The sequence below is a fragment of the Eleutherodactylus coqui genome, chromosome 2 (assembly GCF_035609145.1).
Source record: "Eleutherodactylus coqui strain aEleCoq1 chromosome 2, aEleCoq1.hap1, whole genome shotgun sequence".
NCBI lineage: Eukaryota > Metazoa > Chordata > Amphibia > Anura > Eleutherodactylidae > Eleutherodactylus > Eleutherodactylus coqui.
Window position 1 is genome coordinate 58883845 of NC_089838.1, and position 22568 is coordinate 58906412.

General features: G+C 45.4%; 1 protein-coding gene across 5 annotated transcripts in view; it reads right to left on the bottom strand.

Annotated features, from left to right (window-relative positions):
- The window catches only part of LOC136611421 (RUN and FYVE domain-containing protein 1-like), a 72829-nt gene extending 51356 nt beyond the window's left edge, over positions 1-21473 (bottom strand). The window contains exons 1-7 of one of the 5 annotated variants that reach the window (XM_066591031.1): positions 21320-21455; positions 18655-18843; positions 11709-11885; positions 11008-11125; positions 9268-9369; positions 6093-6216; positions 5447-5508 (exon numbers count right to left, since the gene is read on the bottom strand). In XM_066591031.1, coding sequence (XP_066447128.1) covers positions 5447-5508; positions 6093-6216; positions 9268-9369; positions 11008-11125; positions 11709-11865 — 563 coding nt within the window. In that variant the 5' untranslated portion in view covers positions 11866-11885; positions 18655-18843; positions 21320-21455. Of the gene's footprint in view, positions 1-5446; positions 5509-6092; positions 6217-9267; positions 9370-11007; positions 11126-11708; positions 11886-13728; positions 13748-14491; positions 14529-18654; positions 18844-21319 lie in introns of those variants that run through there. The other 4 variants (XM_066591030.1, XM_066591033.1, XM_066591029.1 and 1 more) reach the window with 4 other exon arrangements.
- Between the last annotated feature and the right edge of the window lie 1095 nt (positions 21474-22568).

A 22568-nucleotide genomic window follows, 5' to 3' on the forward strand; every position in this document is an offset into this window, starting at 1 on the left:
TTGGACATTAAAGCAGCAGCTCCGAGCGGCAGAAGAAGGACTATGGAGCGGTTTCTCGGCGCTCCATGCCAAGGCGGCTGGAGAAAACTAAAAGATGGCGCTGGTGCCTGCTCCCGCGAGACCACGCGGGTCCCTGCCTTCTCCAGCAAGCACAATGCCGGACAGCCTGATAATGCAGCCGCAGCAACTATCACCGGTCGCTGCCTCATCGGGAACGATGGCGGCGAACTCTCCACATGTGGGGCTCTCAGCACAGGAGGACCCAGCAGAAGTGGTACACAGGGACTTAAATAAATGGCAGCAGAACCGTGCGTACCACCACCGTAGACCCTCTCACAGCACATGAGACCACATCAGCAGAAGCTTCACCTGCTGCAACTTATAACTCTCCCAGAAACAAAGGGGCAATGACCCCCTGGGGTGGTTTGTATCCCCAGAACACAGTACAACTAGCAGCCTGGCTAATAGTTTATATGAAGGGGCACTTGCTGGCAATGACAATGAAAAGTGGAGAGTTCACATAATGTCAATCCCCACAAAAAACGAGCTTGATGCTCTGTTCACAAGATTTGAAACATCCAATAAGCAAGCTCTAGACCGAATCCATTCTGATATACACCAAATGGGGCACAGGCTGCTTCAGGTGGAGGAAGCACAGGAGGGCACAGCGGCCATTTTAGAGTCACATAGACAAGCTATACAATTTCAAGCAGATCAAATTGCTAACCTGACTATGCACCTAGACGATCTGGAATATAGGAACAGAAGGAATAATTTCCATATTCAAGGACTAACTGAGGAAATGGAGGGCTTCCAACTAGAGACTTGGGCTCAAACATTCTTTCAACAATTACTAGACCGCGCATCGGACAACTCGGTCATAATTGACTGGATACACAGAGCATTGGGACCTAGGACGGCTAACCCAAACAGACCAAGAGACATTATTTGCAGGATGCACTTTTTCAGGGATAAAGAATCCATTCTGCGCGCTGCCAGAGAAAAAGGAAACCTTGCATACAATGGCAAACCTCTTATTTTACTTCAAGATCTAGCGTGCCACACTCTCTATCTTAGGGGAGCACTGAAGCCGCTGCTAACAATGCTTAGAGATAAGGAAATCGCATACCGCTGGGATTATCCATTCACCCTGATCGCCAAAAAAGGCTAAATCAGCCACACTTTGCACATTAGGCGATCTGCCTAAATTTCTAGGAACTTTTCAACTTCCATTGATTGCGCTTCCCGACTGGCCAACTGCCCCAACCTTCATTGCATCCACAGCTCAGGGGCACTGGCAGACCGTACAGCCAAGGCAGCGTTGAAGGCACTGGAGGCCCTGAACCAGGCACCTGATGTTTACCTCACTTTGAAGCCCTTCTACGAGAACTAGTCTAGGGACTCTGCCGAAGGGGAACAGAGAGAGTCTGGAGCCATACCTTTGCAGTTTCCCTCTCCCGTGCTTAGCCAGGTCTTTTGGCGTGGGGAGATCGTGGGGACTGGCTTAGCCGCCCGGTTGGCTGCACCCTCTCTCACTGTTTGAGCATTCACCACTCACGATATTTTCAGGTTGTTGTTGTAGTACACTGTTATTTGGCCTGATTCGCCGTCGCTTGGGGGTTATTTGCAGGGTCCCTTTCAGGTACCCAAACTCAATATTTGTCTCGGGGAGGGGGCAGTCCTGTTTTACCTGGTGCCCTACCACTCTCCACCTGAGGTGAATTGTCGCACAAAGCTGCGACCACAACATTTTTCACTTGCGGCTGCTAAACGTCGTAAAAGGTTTTTTTTTTTAACGTAAACCTTTCCTCTTATTTTTTTCTCTTTCCTTTCATTCTTTTTCTGTCACCATATCCCTCCTTACCCTGGCCTTGAGACAATTTCCTCAATTGAGTGTGGAATATGGCTAACATCATGTTTGGTACCTACAACGTAAGGGGGTTGAACAAACCTGCCAAGAGGGGGCAAATTTTGGACCACTTACATAGATAAAATTAGGATTGCGCTTCTACAGGAAACGCATTTCAAAGCAAACAAAATCCCTAAATGCAAAAACTGAACTATACAACATGGCACCCCAGCCTACACCCTAATAAAAAAAAGCAGGAGGTACGTCCATAGCTATATACAAACAACTCCCTCATAAATTTATCTCTTCTTCGAGATACTATTTCATTACAGATTTGAATTTTCAAAAAGAGGTAACTATTGCTAATATATACTTTCCAAATCAAGCCCAGGTTCCTTTGGGATCCGGATACTTGGGGCCCTGAGGACCTTCGCTGACGGCTCCAATATACTAGGTGGGGACTTCAATCTCTGCTTGGAACCCTCACTCGACTCCTCTGGGGGTAAGTCTGTAACTGCACACACATGACTCCGTAGGTTGCGTAGAGTGTTGACTAGCCTTAGACTGATTGACCTCTGGAGGACTCTGCATCCTAGGGAGAGAGATCATAGCTTCTTTTCCCCATCCCACAACTCCTACCAGCACTTAGACTACTTATTCATTTCACACAAATTTTTAGATCATGATCACTTAAGCACCATAGGTTCCTTCATATGGTCTGACCACGCTCCGGTATGGGGGTCGATTAGAGGCGCCGCACGGGACACCATTAACATCAATTGGCGCCTAAACAACCTGTTGAATGATACAACCGATACAGCAGGCTATTGAAAACTTCAACATAGATCATTCCTCTGACAGCACCCCAGACCCCATAAAATGGGAGGCCCTTAAATGCGTGCTTCAGGGAATTCTCATCTCCCACAGGGCGCGTCTGAAAAAGGAAAGAGCTAACACCCTGGAGGGTCTCTTATCCCAACTGAACCACCTCGAGAATACAAATAAGGCTGATCCATCAAATGCTAGGGCATCGGAAATCTCGGAGGTGCGTGGCCGGATCTTGCATCTATTGGATCAGGCCTCACTTTGTCGAAGGGACAGAGCTAGGGGAAATTTTTATGAATACGGGAATAAATGCGGTAGGGGACTAGCCAGAGCACTGAACACACCAGAAGGTCTGGTTAACACCAATTCCAAAATAGTAAACGGCTTTCATAAATATTACCATGACTTCTATAACCTGCTGGACAGGCATGGGGACCAAAACGAGGACCTGCTGCGGGATAGGGACAATTATTTACTCAACTTTGCTCCCAAGCAGATCTCAGACGCGGATCAGAAAGCGCTCGAGGGGGACTGCACTCTCGTGGAGGTGAAAGAAGCAATTCAGTCCCTAAAAATTGGGAAAAGCCCAGGACAGATGGCTTTACGTCCCACTTTTATAAGCTTCTCGGAGAGAGTCTAGCCCCTTTGATGCTTAACCCCTTAGTGACCGGGCTTTTTTGCTTTTTTCCATTTTTGTTTTTTCCTACTCCCTTTTAAAAAATCGTAGCTCCTTTAGTTATCCATCGATGTCGCTGTATGAGGGCTTGTTTTTTGCGGGACGAGTTGCATTTTTCATTGGCACTATTTATTGTACCATATAATGTACTGAAAAACTTTTTAAAAATTCTTAGCGGAGAGAAATGGAAAAAAAAAACGACATTCCACCATCTTTCAGTGCGTCCTGTTTCTACAGCACACAAATTGCAACAAAAAAGACCTGATATTTTTATTCTATGGGTCAGTACGATTACTACGATACCAAACATATAGTATTGTGTTTGCTGTAGTACTTGTATTTTTTTTTTAAGATATTTAATTTTTTTCAATTATTTTCTGCGGTCATTTTGTGCGCGCAATAACTTTATTTTTCCGTCGACGTAGTTGAGCAAGGGCTCATTTTTTGCAGGATGTCCTGAAGTTTCCGATAGTATCAATTTTGAATACATAGGACTTTTTGATCGCTTTTTATTGTGTTTTTTTTGGGAGACAGGGTAACTAAAAAAATGCATTTCTGGCGTTCTTTATTTTTTTTTTCGAACAACGTTCACCGTGCAGAAAAAATAATGCACTACTTTGATAGATCGGACTTTTACGGACGCAGCGATATCAAATACATATTTTTATTTTAGGATTTTGATTTTTTAATAATGGATATGGCAAAAGGGGGGTGATTTAAACTTCTATAACTTTTTTTTTTTTACAATTTAAAAAACTTTATTGATCTTTTTTTTTACTTTACTTTGAAGACCCCCTGGGGGACTTTAACATGCGATGCTTTGATCGCTTCTGCAGTATGACGTAATGCTATAGCATTACGTCATACTGCTTTTTTACAGGCAGTCTATGAAGCCACCCTGTGTGGATGGCTTGATAGGCAGTCTGCTAAGGCAGCCCTGGGGCCATTCATTAGGCCCCCGGCTGCCATGACACCTGCATGGATCCCCCGATCTCACCGCGGGGGGCGTGCGGGACCCCCAAACAGCGTTCGGGGGATTTAAATGCCGCTTTTAGAATAAGAGCAGTGTTTGGCCGAACGGCTGAGCGCGGCTATTGCCCGCGGGTGTCAGCTGTAATAAACAGCTGACACCCACGCTGTATGGAGGGAGATAGCGGCGCTACCTCCCTCCATACACGTCCTGCAGCTGCATGACGTAAAAACACTATAGGGTGGTCACTAAGGGGTTAATGCTTTCAATCCTATCACCAACTCCTGCCCCTTTCCCGCTCAAGCGTTACAAGCAGTGATAACGGTAATACCTAAGACAGGGAAAGACCCCGCATCCTGCAGCGGTTATAGACCGCTATCGCTATTAAATATAGACACCAAGATTTTCTCAAAAATCCTAGCTACTCGTCTCCAATCCCATATTCCCTCATTAATCCACAGGGATCAGGTGGGCTTTGTGCCCTGGAGGGAGGCAGGGGATAACACAATCAAAAACACTTGCCCTTGTGTCCTGGGCACGTGCCTCTGGCGATCCCGTGTCTGCTCTCTGTGGACGCGGAGAAAGCATTCGATAGGGTGGGCTGGAGGTTCCTGGAGGAGATTCTGGGGTGGGTGGGCATGGGCCCTAGATTTAGGAGTTGGATAACAGCTTAATACCAGAATCCCTCTGCACATGTCGGGATCAACGGTCAGCTCTCGTCACCTATATAATGGTCAGCTCTCGTCGAACCATATCAGTTTATGGGATACAGTTAGTCTACGTATGGGATGTCACAGGCTGCAGCAGCTAAAGACAGAGCTCAGGGATTGAGCACTAATCTGTAATTGGCTGCAGCAGCCTGCGACGACTTGTAAATGAGATGCTGCAGCCCGTTAATACTTTGTGGTGGCACTGGACACTGTGGGGAACATTTGACTGTTTACTTTTTTAGGGCATGGGGAACATTGTTTACAAATTAAGAAAAAATGTATTTTATATGGCTTTTCCCCTTACTTTTGAGACAAGCACTGTTACTTTTACAATCATTACTTTTATTTATAGTTTCTAAAAAACAACTTTATATTTTTAGAGAAAATGGAAAATACAATTGAATAGTAATACATACTTTTTTTCACTATCGTTTTGCTGTATATCCTTGAGACAGAAAGAAAAGTCAATGATGCCCACCTAAAAACAGCAAAAATAAAAAAATTAAAAGAAAAAAGTACAAATTAAAAATAACGCAAAATAGAGTGAAATACAAAAAGAAAGCACTCTTTAAAATAGTCTTTTAAAGTATCCATAAAAAAAAAACAAAACAAACAAACCACCACCACACCATAATCTTTAACAAACAAAAATAAATAAATAAAAAAGCAATAAAAGAGAAACTTTGAGCTAATAAACTGAAACTTCCCCTCTAATCTGGCATACTTTCTTCAAATTATGAAATTTACTAATGGATAGTCAGGCTGGGCAGAGTCAGATTTTTTCTTTTATTCCATTAGCGGTGGGTGGTTACATTTTAGGTGCAGCAATGCTTCACAGCATTTGGTATACATTATATTAATACAAAACATTTCAATAGTAGGCACAATGATCTATAGGAAGCGCAAGGACAATTCTACCACAGACATAATGAGACCCACTTGAATCGTAGCCATGTAAATTGTGCTATTTTCCTAAGCGGTAACACTATTCTACTTCTGTGCTTACCTAAGAGAACATACCAAGTAATGTTTATTGATTTCCTCAATTTGCCATGCTCTTACCTGAGAATCTAAATCTTCTCCCTTGAGGCATAAATTAGCATCAATCATATTCAGTCCCATAAGAAGACCCACAATAACAGCTCCTTCTTCCTCCATCATTAAAGCTCCAGGCTCATAAAAGTCACTTGTTCAAAAGGGAAAAAAGCAACATTAGAAGTAATACAGAATCATATGTTAAATCAACTATTTTACATTTTTCTACCATTTGTATAAACATTAAAATAATGTTAAATGACAAATGCCAATAAAGCATCCCCACAACAGAGTCACTACAGCCAGCCGAGTGACTTTACACAGCAAGAGGTGCAGAGTACTGTATAATCTTCAGATCTGTAGTGTTATGCTAATGGCGCATCCCTGGTGGCCTTGGGTGCTGAAGTGGTTGATGATGATTTTACATCTGCGTTGAAACCTTTGGCCGAAATCCCATAACAGATGCGGCAGCAAATACCGCATGCAGTGCTTTTTCTTCCGTCCCAAAACCGGGCAAAGCCAATTCTAGTCAACGGTTCTGTCCAGAGGCGAAAGCATTCAGAAGTCAGGATTCCCCTTTGGAGAGAGCTCCGAGCTCCATTCGGGGAGCAGCAAATACCCTTTTCCTTCCAAATAATCACTTTAAGGGGTTGTCAGAGTTGCAATATCTCGGTACAACCTGTTCCCCATGTATTAACACCTCTCTTCACTCCTGCAATGGTGCTTGGTCCCAAACTCCAGTCTGTGTCTGCAGCTGCCGTCCTGCCCCATTTAAGGGCCGTCACAGTGTCCGAAATCAGTGAGCTCTGCTATTGGCTGCAGCCCCTGTGACATCCCGTAAACCAGACGGGATTGTCAGAGTCAGTAAATAATTGTATTCCCCAGAATATATTTTCTTTACATTGTACATGTGAGCATACCCTTATTCCATCTGGAAAGGTGTAAAAACATTGACAACTGGGTATTGCCATTATCCCTACACAGTCTGATGCTGTTCAATTCATTCAGGAATTTCTAGAAGGAATAATAGGTGAACAGCACAACACAGGCAGATTCACTAACACTGTCTAATAATTGGACCAAGGTTTCCCAAAAACCAGGTGATGTAATTATTGGCAGTGCCCCAGACCACTGGCGTACATATAGGGGGTGCTGGGGGTGCGGTTGCGACCCGGCCCCTGAGCCCCAGGGGGCCCACGGGGCTTACTTTGCAGTCAGTCAGGCGGCACTGACTGACTGCACTTACTTTCACTATGGTCTCTGCGCAGGCAGGCAGCCTCTCCTGCACATCGGCGCTCCTCCCAGGACCTCCGCTCAGACCCCTCCCCCATCTGGTTCTCCAGCACAGAGATCATCAGAGGGGAGGAGTCTGAGCGGAGGTCCGGGAGGAAGCACCGATGTGCCCGGATATGTGCACCGATGTGCCTGCCTGCGCAGAGACCATAGTGAAAGTAAGTGCAGTCAGTGAGAGGGAACCTCCTCGGTATGATTAAGAAGGGGGAGGGGGTGAGTGAGGGGTGTTCTGTGTGTGATGGTGAGTGGGGGAAACGAGGGGTGTTCTGTGTGATGGGGAGTGGGGGGGGGGGGGAACGAGGGGTGTTCTGTGTGATGGGGAGTGGGGGAAACGAGGGGTGTTCTGTGTGATGGGGAGTGGGGGTGAGTGAGGGGTGTTCTGTGTGATGGGGAGTGGGGGTGAGTGAGGGGGGTTCTGTGTGATGTGTGATGGGGAGTGGGGGTGAGTGAGGGGTGTTCTGTGTGATGGGGAGTGGGGGTGAGTGAGGGGGGTTCTGTGTGATGGGGAGTGGGGGTGAGTGAGGGGGGTTCTGTGTGATGGGGAGTGGGGGTGAGTGAGGGGGGTTCTGTGTGATGGGGAGTGGGGTTCTGCGAGCCGGCACCTGACTTCACTATTAGAGGTATGCTAGAACCGAGCCGCTGTATTGGTGACTAAGGGCTCAATGCCAATGCCACTGCCGTAAGCCTACAACACTGTGGGGGACCACCAGCATCTCACACATTTCCCAGCCATGCACGCTGCCGGCAGGGACCGCATATGGCTTTGTGTAGCACTGCACATGCACAGGGGGATTCTTATTGTAATTCCCCACTCTGCTTAGAGTGACAATGCGTATGGAAACAATGTAATGTGTATGGGCAGCGTATCATACAAGTTTACAGGGCTCACGTTACGTGGTACGCAGAGAAAGAGAGCATGCTGGGATTACCACGTGTGCATAATACGTGGTGAAAACCTGGCCGTGCACATGAGCCCTAACATGTTATAAAAGTTAGCTCATGCTGTCTCCAATGTATGTGTGCCTGTATTATGTATGTGTATATATCATTATTTTTTTCTTTCTTGGGGAAGCAAAGCGTGCCTTGAGGCTTGTGTTCTGGATGTTTTAAAAATCTAAAACCCCTGATTACTAATGATCCATTGATGGGTCATTAAAAAAAAACAGTAATGTAGCTAAAAGTGATATACAAGGAGTAGCTGTGAAAAGGAGTGGTGGGTGGACGGGTCTGGAAGGGGGCCCCCAAGCTAAACTTTTGCACCCGGGCCCATGAGCCTCTAGCTACGCCCCTGCCCCAGACATTACCATAAGTATTCTCTCTCTAACATATCCTCGAACCTGTGGATCATCAGTAGATGATCGGGTGGGGTCCACAGTCACCAGCAAAATAGACAGGGTGCAGAGCAGAAGCAGATCACTCTGACCCCTGTGTAATGGCTGGAGATGGTAATTGCAGCAACAGTTCCTGTTCAAATCAATGAGGTGCACCTGTAAAGGCCATTTAAACGTGCACTGATCTTGTTGATCGGCCCTTGTTTATACAGCTGCTGTAAGGACACATAGAAGGGCCCCAAGATTACGCAGACTAAAAATGTGTCGTATTTATCACAGTGGCTCATGCTCACACACTAAGTGTATACCACCTATTTGTCATAATTTGATGCATTGAGCCATACTCCATTGCTCACAAAGCCATAGCCCTTTTCCAATAAGCTATGACCCTTGGCGAGGGATGTGTCTCCATCTGTCATCGCCACACCATAGTGGACCACAACCTTCTTCACAGTCACGTATTTTAAAAATGTTATAGCCAAGAAGTACTTCGGAAACTTTTTTTTCTTCTATAAAAAAGGCAACTCATTTAACTGGATAAAGACTATAAAATGCTAACTGCGTTCTACTAAGAGTACCTTAATAGATCTTTGTGATCAATAAGAACTTGCAGGTAATCAGCCAATTTCTTTTGCATCAATGAAAGGTGCAACCAAGCTCTCCCTCTGCCAACCGAAGTCCTTAAAAATAAGAATTTTAAACTAATTTTTAGTACAGAAATATCAGTTGAACATCAAATGTACATTTTGGAGAATGGTTGACATCTTCGAAAAGTTATGCACTAAATTCACAGCAAAGATTTCCACATACCAGGCCATGGTCAGACATGAGAAAATTGTTATGTATGGTCAGAGTGGATTTCACACCAAAATCTGTGGCAATTCAAAATAAAATACAGGCGGATGGAGGTTTTAAATACGCGAAACTCATATTAGGGGCAGATAAAATTATGTGATAGTCAGGGCTGCTGCAAATTTAGAATGTGCTACATGTCCATTCTGTTACAGAAATGTTGCGGATTTTCATCGTGGATTTCACCCTTTGCAAAGAACAAGGTGCAAATCTGCATTCAACACAAAAACTGTGAAAATTCTGAAAGTCAGTTCATCCAGAACACGTTTCTGTAATATGAGGTGGAATTTTTCAAAACCTTAAGCAGAATCGAGAGGTTACCAATCAGGACATAGAATGTTCTTGAAAAGTTGCAGTAGAGTATTTTAACATTTTATTGTAGGTTTTCTTCCAGTAGGCGTCTACCCTTGTGACTTACCACTGTGGAAGCCGGCGTGAGTCGGCTATTGCCGTGTATGGCAGCGATTGTGCGCTGTGCATGACAGTATCTCATGCACGCTGTCATGCATAACGTTAACTTTATTTATTTTTTTAATTCCCCGCTCTGTCTCATAGCGTATAATGTATAGCGTTGGATATGCAATCACGTGGGAATGAGCACTAAGTCTTGTGCTTGACTAAGATCTTTCCCTTTCTCGCTATAATCTTGCACCACAAACATTCCCAGAATACCCTCTTTTCTTAACCTCTTAGTGGTGAAGTTTGCGCTTTAATGACCGACTCCTTTTTTCCATCATTGTGGGATTTTCCCGCTGGCATAGCCACATGAGAACTTTCTTTTTTGCGGGACAAGTTGTATTTTTGAACTTCTTCATTTTTGGGTTCATACCATGTACTGAATAAGTTTTATAAAAAATTTTTTAGGGGGATTAGGGAAAAAAATTCTGTCATTTGTTTTTTCGATTTCACTTCTACAGTGTGCAAAATAATCGATTCCAGCGATACCAAGTTTATAAAGTTTTTTCAGGTTTTGTTATTTTTGCACATCCTTCATTCATGTAATGCGCTAATGCTTTTGTATTGCAGTGCACTAGTAGTGTTATGGTACAATGTCAGCCATTGCAGGGTGGAGGCCACCGCTAGGTTTACGACTATTTCAAGCCATTGGCTTCTCCAGGATGCAGTGACCACTCATACATGACAGTCTGCACTGACCAACCTATGGAAGGCTTTAAAGGGCTGGAGACAGAGTCATTTCCAAATTCTGTTAGTGTTGGATGCCAGTTGTATAATACAGCTGGCACCCAGAAGTGATGGCACAGTCACACAGCTCCTGAGCTCACTGCAGCGTGCTATCACTTTGCTTCACAGGAAGGGGGTCCTTTAACATCTGGCTGTGCAACACAAAACATGAAAATCACTAAGTAAAAGGTGGTCTTTTTCTGCAAAATGCTGTTAGAACACCCATATATGAGCATTTGCACACTGCAGGGCTCCAAGCAGTTTCATTTGTGTGCTCCACTTACTTAATTTCAGGAAGATTCCTTGTGTTTGTAAAGATGTCAGCTGACTCCGGGCACAGTTTTTCTACTAGCTCCAAAGGGCCGAAGAAAGATTTATTTTGGCCAATAAAGCTCTTTTTAACTGCAGAAGAATAATACAAGTAGGTCATGAAAATTGTGGCAAGGACATTATTATAGTACCAAGTAATATATATTATACAACACGTAGACCTTTAGATAACCTCCCACCCATTTTTGCTGTACAGCTTTTTTTCTTTTTAAATCTCCTGCTTTTTCCGCAGGGTCTGTGGCAGATCCACAGTGTCAGATGCGGGTATGCCACGGATCAAACAGCTTCCATTGACTTCAATGGAAGTTATCTGTTCGAGACCTGCAGAAAAATGGAGCATGCTGTGATTTTTTTCTCGCACGTGCAAATTCGCGAAATTGGGAAAAATGACATCCGCAGGTATTTCATTACGTGCGGATGCCCTATACTTCTCCACAGGCTGATTGAGCTGCGGATTACACGAGCAGGAGACACACATGAATTCCACAATTCGATTATGCCCGTGGATGTGAGGCCTAAGACTGATGCTGGTAAGTGCAGTCTTAGTAAATTTCCCCTAAATGTGTCAATGTAGCCTAAAAGATGAGAAAAAAAATTTAAAGCCAGGAGAAGTGACAGTGAATTCAAGTTGACGCAGTCCCAGATCATAACTCACCTTTCAAGCCATGCTTCAGGCAGTGTTCCAGCACGAAGAAAAACTGCTGCAGCGGAGGGAAATCAGAATCCAGACTTCTGTCCAGATTTAGCGCAGACTGGATCAATACCTTTATAGTAATCTTCATGATGTTCATCAAGTTGACTCGTTCATCCATCCTAACTCCTGTATGTAACACTGAAAGATATAGAGGAAGACATTTACAATCATTGCTTCTGCCGCATGACACCAACTCTTCTGCTATAATCTTCGAGTAAGGCCTCCCTCACACAGGGCGTTTGCAAAAACGCTGCATTTTCAGCCCAGCTGAAAACGCTGCCAATTCATTTCAATGGGAGACTCAGCTGAAAACGCCCAAAGATAGAACATGCAGCGCTTTCAAAACGTGTGCTCCTTGTGTGAGCAGCCCCATTGAAATGAATGGGAGCCTTGTACAGCGTTTAGCACAGGGCTGAAAACGCCCTGTGTGAGGGAGGCCTAAGGCTATATTAGTAAGCTGCACTGGGAGGGTTTTTATTTCTTAAGTGATTTTTACATATTCAAATTTATATTCAAATCTCAAACAAAATCTAAAATCGGTTATAGTAGAGGATAGAAGAAAGTCATGTTACAGCTACGCTCCCACCGCCATCATTGCACATGCTAGGTTTTCAATTGTTTTCCCCATGACTTTTTAGGTCTTGCATTGACAAAGCCACATAAGGGTTTATGCAAAGATGTGGAGGCGTCAGGGTGGGAGCCACCATTACCGAGCGTCTCTCTGCTCTGGGACCCAGAGAGAGAACTCCGATCACAGCTGTTAACCCTTTTAGATGTTGCTGTTAATTAAGACAGCAGGACTTAAACTCCCCGATCAGGATTGAAATGTCTCCAATGGCCCCCCAGCGATGAGTTCACTGGTCGCCATCCAACTTTCTGAAAGCTCCCAGGGCTTCCATGATTGCTTGTTAAGTCGTGCCGGTGACACGACTTAATAAAATGCCTGCTAGAATACAATAGCATTATACTGCAGTATACTGTATAACGGTTTTTGCATCAATGGAAAAATAAAGAAGGTATGGAGGTCAAAAGTTGGCGATAGAAAGTATTTATTCATTTATTTTTTAAATGCAAACTTATTTTGATATATATATTACATATACACACAAAAAAACTATACAAAATTTGGTATGGCCACGATCATAGCCACAAACTAAAGATAAAATGTTATTTTGACTGCATCTTGAACGCCATAAACCCCTCCTCACAAAACAAAATAAATGGCACAATGCTCTTTTCTATTTCACACAACCTAGAAATGTACTTTTTTCCAATACATTATATGGACTATAAAATGGTACTATTGAAAAAAACTAAACCAAACTGATTCAACTAATAATCCATTTTTTATGAGTCCACGACAGCACCTGTGAGAGACCACCTCCCATCCACACAGGATCCCCCCAGATTGGTTTAAAGTTGGTAACAACCTCCCGTTCCTCAGTTTGTGGCAGGATTCATGAATCCACAGGAAGACCACTCTCAACTTTGTTTTTAATTAATATTTTACCTATAAATACATAACTTTTTTTTTTTAAAGGGGACTTAAACACATCCCTCTATAAGGGTGGCAAAAACACGGTGCCATCATGGGCTCATGGAAAAAAATAAAATAAAATCAATTACCAGTAAGTAATCTCAAGGTTTCCCGTAAACCCATGATAATTATTGTGTTATCTGTGAAAGATTCAACAAGATGACTAAAGCTAAAGGGGGCGCTAACTGCTGAATAATTGTTCCTCTGACTGAAAGTGCTTGGGGAGTTCCAGATAGCCGCCCTGAAAGTCTGGTTGATGAGAACACTGGCTCTTTCAGCCCATGAGGTCGAAATAGCTCTAATGGATTGATCGCCAAAACCTGAAGGCGGAGTCATACCTGCTGATGTACAGTACATGCCAATTTAATAGCTCCAGCTATTCTAATTGTAACTTTTTGACCCTTATTAACACCAATGAACTGAACAAAAAGCTGAGCCATCTACCTCCATATGTAATTAGGCTTCCATTTCTTCTTTAGGATCCTGGCAGAAGGGCAGCAAAATGGATCTCTTGAGAGCCGAAAGTCTAAAACTAGCTTGGGAAGAAAACCAGGGTCACATTTAATAACCACTCCATCTTCTAGAAAAACTATATAAAGGGAAAAGGGAGGAAATTGCAATAGTACTGGGTCTTAGACCCTTGTTAAAGCCCTCTTGAAGGGAGTTAAGAATATGTGTGTACACAAGACCCTTTAAGAGGTCAACCTGATTACTGTTAAATGTAAAAAAAAGTCCAAATTCTCAATTAAATGTCACTTCTTTTCAGTTATAACGCAGAACGGATGTCACTAAATGTCACTTCTTTTCAGTTATAACGCAGAACGGATGTCACTTGCTCCGGATGAAGAGTTAGACTTCTGAACCCGACTTTCAAATTCCATGCAGTCAGGTGAAGGGAATTCACCTCTGTGTGATGCAAGGGAAGCCTTCTGGAGGAATCCAGGTATCTGTGAGCGAAGTTATCCTCAGCCAAGTAAACCAGACCCATCTGGGCTAAAATGGAGCGCTGAGGATTACTCTGGTGTTCTCCATAACTCCCACAAGAAGGGTCAGAAGGGAAAAATAGCAAATAGATTGTCACTCCTAGACTAGGAGAAGGCATCTATCCCCATGCCGGTCCTATGGGTTCAGAGAAAATAAGTTCTTGCACTTGGCATGTTCCCTTATGGCAAATCTAGGTAGTGGACAAAAATATGGAAACCCCTACCAATGGAACCTTGTTGCTTCATAGATGTCCACTTCTGCCCAGCAAGATCTGTGTCATATTACCTGCATGCAAAAATCGGTCACTACATGTCTTATTGATATAGTTAAAATTTATTGGTGGTATCGTGAAATATGATCTATAATTCCATTTAACTTAAGGCATGCATTTCCTACAGCATTTCCATATCTTTGTTCAACCCATGTAGGTCCAAAGAAGGTCTTCTCCATAGACTGGAAATCTGATAGAAGACCTCCTGGTTTAACTCTTATTCCCGCTGATTGATCTGGTGACAGCTCAGAAAGTCTATCTGAAGGTTGTCGGCTCCTTTAAGGTACAACACTATGAGGGGCAGGGTATGGACTTTTACTAAGCTCGCAGATCCTGGGCAATGTCCAACAAATTCCGGGATCTGGTATGCCCAGTCTGTTTATATGTGCAACTGCAGTCCCATTGTCTGGAGAGATTTTGATATGCCTTCCCACAATAACTGGGATGGAAGTGACACTGCAAGGAGAAAAGCTCCCAACGTTCTTACATTCTGAGACTGTGTCCCTTGGGAAAATCCCACTGTCCCTGAAGGAGACACTTCCCAATATGCGCCATACTCCAATGTGGTCACATCTATGGGGTTAACAATGAGATTCTCTCCAAATTTGAAGGGATTATCCACCATAAAGAGAGTTCTTTACTGTCAGGGCAATGATAAACTTTTGTCTGACAGCTCCAGCATCTGAGCTTGAAGGAGTCTGGGACGAAACTGGACTGACCTGACTAACATTCCAAGAGACCAACTAGAAGAAGATTCTCTATTATGATAGCCTTCTCCAATATGGGCCATTATTTCAACTACTAGTTTTGTAAACAGCCCTGGATAATCCAAATAGCAGGGCTTGGTATGGAAGGTGCAGCATGGACTGATTGCTCCTCACTGCCATTCTAAGATACCTTGGTGATGCTGGATGAATTGGGACGTGATAGAACGCATGTTTTATACCCATCAATGCCATCATAGCTTTTCAGTTCAAGTACTCCAATCAAAGAAAAATAGAGAGGGCAAGGGTGTAGATCTAAATGTAGCAATCTTAGAAATAGGAAGAAAATGAGTTTGTTCCTCTCACCTGAATTGGTTGTGCTCGACAGGGCACAACTCCAATGATTGCGTGAATTTAGAGGTTGTCCCTTCTGATCAGTTCCACCAGCTACAAGCTGTGGCAAGCTCAGGGAGGTGTAGTCCCAAACAACCGGCTTGGTAAGAATGAAACATGTAGAAGCTCCAGACACCATCCAATTATGATCCAACCAAATTTGTTGAACCGCCAAGATAAATGATACAGTACAACACACTTCAACTCTCACAGGGGTCTTCATCACAGTTTAAGGAGGTGGTGGACACTTCCCAAATGTTTTTAAGACAGACCTCTGCTCTCCTATCCAAGTGCCGGAGATGACAATAGGATACCGGTGGAGGGATCGTGGTTGAAAGGAAAAAAGGGACATGCTCAGGTCTCCAACTGGCTTAGTATTTAACCCTTTCCAATCCAGTTGGACATCCTCCAACATAACCACTGAAGCCTGCACAGCTCCGCTAGCAGAAGATCTCAGACAGTGTATACTTATATTAGTCTGCCAGCCGTACTGCTCTAATACGTCCTATCACGTAGTTTGCTTTAGCGAACAGATGGCGACATTGTATAACAGCAGAAACAGCAAGCCCTCTAGGAAACACTCAATCCAAAAATAGATTGGAAAAGGTTATCCAGCTGAACCGATGAAGGGGTTTTACCTCAAAACACGTTTTCCAATGCTGGTTGTCTATTTGACCAATTAAAGAAGAAAATTCCACATAATTGTTCAGATTTTTCAGTTATTTTTGGAGCGCTGCGCCATCGGGGTTTTGTTTCTGCACTCCTCTGGACACCCATGTCTTCTGGCCGACAGCACCTCTGGGATTTCCTGCACACTCCAAACCTCCATTCTGGGCCACTCATTCCATACGGGTTTTGCTCCACTCCCTTTTTTCTGCTCTGCATCTGTTCCCCCATGGAAACTGACACTGAACCAACAACCTCCCCATAATATGTCCTCTGGAGGGTCAGGCCCTGCAGCACACGTGACTGATCCGGAGAGAACCTGGAGACGTATTCCCTCTGTCCCACAGATGGGCAACAGGAACTGAGGAACAGGATCTGGGAGGCTCCCATTTCCTGTTCAGAAGGTAGGTGGTCCTTCACAGGTGCTGTCATGGGCGTAAGGGAAATTGCACTTGTCCCACAAAACACAAGCCCTTGTGTAGCTATATTCCCGTAAAAAATGGCGTCACTAAGAATCGCTGTGGTGCTGAGGGCCAAAGAGGTCTAACATGTCAGTATAAGTATGTCTTCTCCCTATGTCACCCTCTCACGAGTCCTGGAAGCTGAAATACAGGAGCTGTAGGTCCTTATCCTATAGAGATGCGTTGCCTGTACATGACAGTGCTGATATTCTGTTAGTGAAAGAAAATCTCTGTTCCTTGCAGACATCAGGATGTCTAAAGCAATATGGGGTTGCCAGCCACAACTACTCATGTCCCAGCCTGACCCCCCCGAGAGTGTGACTTGGCGGGAAGGAGGATTTTTGGGTTAACTGCAACCATACTCAAACTTAAAAAGAGAAACATAACTTGGTCTTCAGTACTGTCCACAGATTGTGACCCTCTCCCCTGCCCCGAGCATTGCCGGCTGTTGTCTAGCAAGTCCCAAACCAATCTAGTGGTTAAAGAGGAGCTTGGGGCACACTATTCATGTCCTTTAGGCCTCTTTCACACCGGCAATGCGATATATCGCTGCGAGAAAAAAAAAAAAAACATAACAGAGATATCACATTGGTGGTCTGTGCGATATCCCTTATTATCGCAGCGATACTGCGATTGTGTGGCGCTACAAAGTCTTACAAGGTGCTACAAAGTTGTGTGACTTTATAGCACCACCTGCGAGGATTTTCTGGGAGGAAAGGGACTTGTAATATTGGCTCTATCCCGAAAATAAGCCATAGCTGCAGTAAAAAAAAAAAAAAAAAAACATCACCTAAGGCTGCCTGCAGACGGCTGGGTTGGATCCTGCTGCGAGAATTCTCGGAGCGGGACCTGACCCGCGCCCCTGCAGGGACCAGTGCGGGTCTCACCTGCTCCCGTGGCTCCGGCTCTCTGATGTGCCGGTGCATGCGCAGAGCGGAGCTGGCAGCCCGGGAGTGACATCTCTGTGCGGGCCTCTGCGAAACCCGCACAGAAATAGAAAAATTTTCGAACGCAATCCTATGGCAGCTTCCACGGGCGGAGATTCTGCGGGAAATCCCAATGCGGAATTTCCGCCCATGTACAGGGGGCCCAAGAGGCGTGGCTGGCTGAAAGAGCTGACTGTGATTGGTTCACGAGTGCCGTGGCTCAGCCAATTACAGCCGGCCCTTCCTGGAGGCGGGGATTTTGATCCTCCAATCCAGGAAGGGCTGGCAGAAGACTGAATACAAGTGTCAGAGGTGAAGAGAAGACCCGCGCCAGAGATGACAGCGCCTCTTAGGTGATTTTTATTATTTATTTTTTCTGCAGCTAGGGCTAAGTTTAGTACTTTGACGATACAACAGAGAGGAAGGCTCTATAGGAAAACATGGGCTACAAAATCTCGCAAGTAGTGGGCATATCGCTGGACCTGCAAGGTGTTTTTTACTTGCAATGTCGCACGCTAAAAAAATATCGCTTATATGAAGAAACCCAGAGGAAAGAATGGGCTTCACATACATGCGATTTGTAGCATTGATGCAATGCGAGAAAATTGCATGACTTTGTCGGCCCTTGTGAAGGAGGCCTTAGTATCTGATGCTATACAACAGCACTAATGTTTTGTAGTTTGTTCTGCAGTAAAAGACACCATGCTGAGATGTTTTCTGTAATTATGGAAAGCCATCTGCCGCATTTTTAGGGTCCATGGCATTTTTCAAAATTACAACTTGCTCAAAGTCTGGCGTTTTCCTCTAAGCTTCACTATAGGAAGAAAATAGACCAAAGAGAAAACGCAAGTGTAAGCAGAAAAAAAAAAGACAACAGAAGTCGTAGTAAATTCCAAGAAAGACATCCAAAAACCGCAGACTGCACAATAGAGGGGGGAAAAAAAAATGCCTGAAGGAAGACTTACGGCGAGCTCGGTAACATCTGCGCTATTTCATCCTGGAAAATACCAGGGGGCATACCGGAATCTGGATGGTACTCATTATGCACAATGGGGTCCATCGGTGCCATCTGGGACGATCATTTGCTGGATTCAGCATTTCCGTTTTTGTTCACCCCCAGTGACGGAACGTCTTAGCGGCAGTGTGAACAAGCCCTCAGAAAGAAAACAATAAGGGGCCTGAGAAACTGAAACCGCAAGAACGCAGAAACAGAAGTCAATCTGATGCAAGCAGTCATGTCACGCTGATGACCTCCACCTCTAGCGCCATCTCATGGCCATATATGGCCAAATGCCAACGCTTCCCTGCACTCCCAGCATTTCTACTTCCAGTTTTTTGGCAGTTAATAACCCTGGACCCCACATCCAATTTGCCACGAATTTCCGGTACAGACCCTCCGCACGAAGAATCCGCGACATTTACAGAAACAGCAAAGTGGGTGGGATTTTTAAACTATTGTCTACAGGCTGTGGAAAAATGTGCACAAAATCTGCAGCGAGTCAATTAAAATACTGAATTTTGCTGTGGATTACGGCCAATTGAGATGCCAAAATCCGCAGTAAATATGCGCCAAACCTGTACCCGAAGCTGCAGATTTTCCGGGCAGAAAATACGTAGAAAACATTCCGCAAAAACCCGGAACTAATCCACAACGCCAGCCGCGGATTTGAATGCAGATTTGCTGCACGGAAATGCTAGAGATTTTCAACGCACAAAATCTGCGGCCAATCAGCCTCGTGTGACCAACGCCTGAATGTCCACAAGGTCTAGAAGGAGCCTGCGGCGTCCAGCGAGCACGCGGCACACAGCCACACCAACTAGTTACATAACGGGAGTCAGTGTAGCGGTCACATGACCCGGCACCCGCTCTCATTGGGAAGCCTGCCACTGAAATCACGCCAACCGTACGATGCACGCCGGCAGAAGGCAACCACAGCGCTGCCGGCGGCTGCGGCGCTACAGGCAACCGGCAGTGATAGTAATGCGACATCCAACAAGGGGTTGTGTGTATAATGGCGCTATCACAGAAGCGCTGGCGGCAGCCGCCGGCGCTCACAGGCTCCTGACGTGTAGGTGCCATCTGGTAATTAGCACTATTACACCTTGTTAACAGCAGTAGATGCAGAGCGCTACCGGGCAATTGGCGGGAAAACACAAGCGTTGGCGGCTGCTGCTTGAGCAATGCGGGAGCGCAGAATTATGACACCAATGATGTTTAACGGTTTCACTCCTGTGACGTGGGGGGGGGGGAATATCTCCCATGTTTGGAGCCTCCTTTTTAATCGCATGAACTTGAGCGATTTTCGTGCGTTGCGTTTTTTTTTTCCGCGTGATCGACAATAGGAGCTTCTAATGTTAAAAACGCAGGCGGCAGCCATTGTTTTGCAACCTAAAGCACCGCTGGTGTTCAGACAGGTCACGATTTTCTTGCGGCGATATCGTGATCGCCAGTGGGCAGGAGCCCCAAGACCGGCTTCACGCGGGCGCTAAAAATAGCGTGAGATTTACGTGTTTCGCATGGGGGTGGGATTCACGGTCACGCTCGCCTGTGCGCCTAAGTCTCTGTCCCACAAGCAAAATATTTTGCCCAGGATGTAGTGGAAATTGCAGTTACGGAATTCAGTATCACAACGCGCAGCGGCGGATGGTGGTGCTCCATCACAGGAGATAAGCCCGTTTCACTCTGCATCGCAGTCTGCGCGATTTACTACGACTTCTGTTGCGGAAAGCAGAAGATTCCGGCCGTGTGACACCTCGGGGCGCCATCACACCGGTGATTTAAAAAGAATTTAAAAAACACCACGATTTTTTGTGCGATGCCAGAGTGAGCGAAAACTCAGAATTATGAAACCAATGATTTTCAATGGTTTCCTTCACATTTGCGCTGTTTTCACTCATGCGACGCTGCAAGAGGAAAAAAATAAATTGCGGCACGTCTATCTTTCTGCGTTTTTTTCCCTTATCTCCAGTGTTTCCCGCAGAGCGCCTTTTTATCGTATCGCGATGCTTTATTAGTCCTATTGACTTCCATGCTAAAAGTTTGCAGAAAAAAAATAGGCGAGAAAAAGCAGCTCTGGCTTTTGCCGTGATTTTCCCGTGGCGATATCGCGGTGGCCAGTGTGGAGCCCTAACACCGCGCTCCGATGAGCCTGCGGCTCGTGCATTTGCTGCACATGCAGATATTACGCAGCGGCTATGATAACGGCGTGACACTCACCAACGCAGGTATTACGCTAAAACACAAATGCTGCACATGAAACGGCGCAGTGTAAACCAACGGTCTGTAGCACCGCCATTACCCAGGTAACACACAGATACGCCCGCGGACAGGCACACATACGTGAATTTGCAGCCTATTCACAAAAGTACGCCGCCGCTTTGCATTTTTCTTACTACCTGCAGTTTTTTGCGCACGTAGCAAAAACACACAAAACCACAATGATATTGTGTGTAAACAAAATGCCGCAGCCCGGACATCAATGTGCAGGTTGCCTGTCTGTCCGGAGTGAATGAGCCCTAATGCCAGTATGCGATACTTGCAGGCACCGCAGTGAGGCGCCAGCAGTCACCACAAGCCGCTACAGCGCGGCCGCTCCAAACCAGCAGCACCGCTGCCCCCAAACCACTGACCTCTAGAGGGCGCAGACGTGGAAGGTGCCGGAGAGGAGAGCACTCAGCGGCCAGCTGCCATCACGGGAAAACAAGGGAACAGCTCCGCCCACTGAGCGCTACGGCGGCCTGCAAGGGACTTTGCTTTCTGCTAGTCAGCTAAACGACTTCTGTGACGTAATCGTCGCGTGATCAGTCACGTGGCCGGAAAGAGAAGCGAGATGTTCTCTTTACTGATTGGAGTTGTGGCGCCTTCTCTGCAGTGCTAATGCTCTTGTGCTCCCTCTGCCGGCGTGAAGCTGTACCCGTTATGTACGCACTGCCATTACTGCAGGCTATAGAGCTCTGGAGGCATAGATCTCTATTACTCCCCAAATGCACATCATTCGCAACCTGATTGGTTGTTTGGATTTACTCATTCCCGGCGATTGGTTATTTGAGTTGCCTGATTGACGGTGATTGGTTATGTGGTTTGCCTGATTCACGGTCATTGGTTGTTTAGGTTGGCTCGTGTAGAAGTGGGGATAAAAGGCTAATATGCGCTCTGAAGGCTTTACCTCATAGGAGTCACCAGAAATGGCTGTAACCCTTTCAGTGCTGGAGTCCTGACCGGGGACCCCTCACAAAGCAGTCAGGAAAGGTTATGTTCACATGTAGCAGAAATGCTGCAGCATGGCCGCATCCAAAACAGAGTCCAGATCTGCAACTTCAGTGCAGATTTTGACTCAAAATCAGCTGCGCTTCCCCAAGTAATTCCAGAAGATTCCGCACTCCCCGCAGCTCCGAAGTCTCCGCACTCTCTGGCCGCTCTCACACATGCTGTCGGCAAAACACTGCGATTTCGATCTAAAAAAATCGAGTACTAAAATAGCGTAATTATATTGATAGAAAACGTAAAAAAAGAGGACCGCCCTTATCAGTCAGCATCTTAGTTTAATACTAAGTCTGATCCACAGAAGCATCCTCGGTAGCCCGACGCTGTTCTGCCGGTCTCTACCATCACCGGGTGCAGAAGAACGTGTCGCAAGCGGTGACATCACCGTCCACGGCTCCAGCTGTAGCAGACAGAGCCATACAGAGAGGGGTCCTGTAATGGTGGCCCTAACAAGGGGCAGGAGTCCTGCCTGGAGGGAAGAGCAGCATTAGTGTTAAATGAAGGAATCCACATCACTACTACCGCCGCCCTGCTGGAGGACATATAAACACTGTTAGCTCCTCCGGCAATATATCTGTTAGGTCATATGAACTCCACGCTCTGCTGGGCCGTCTA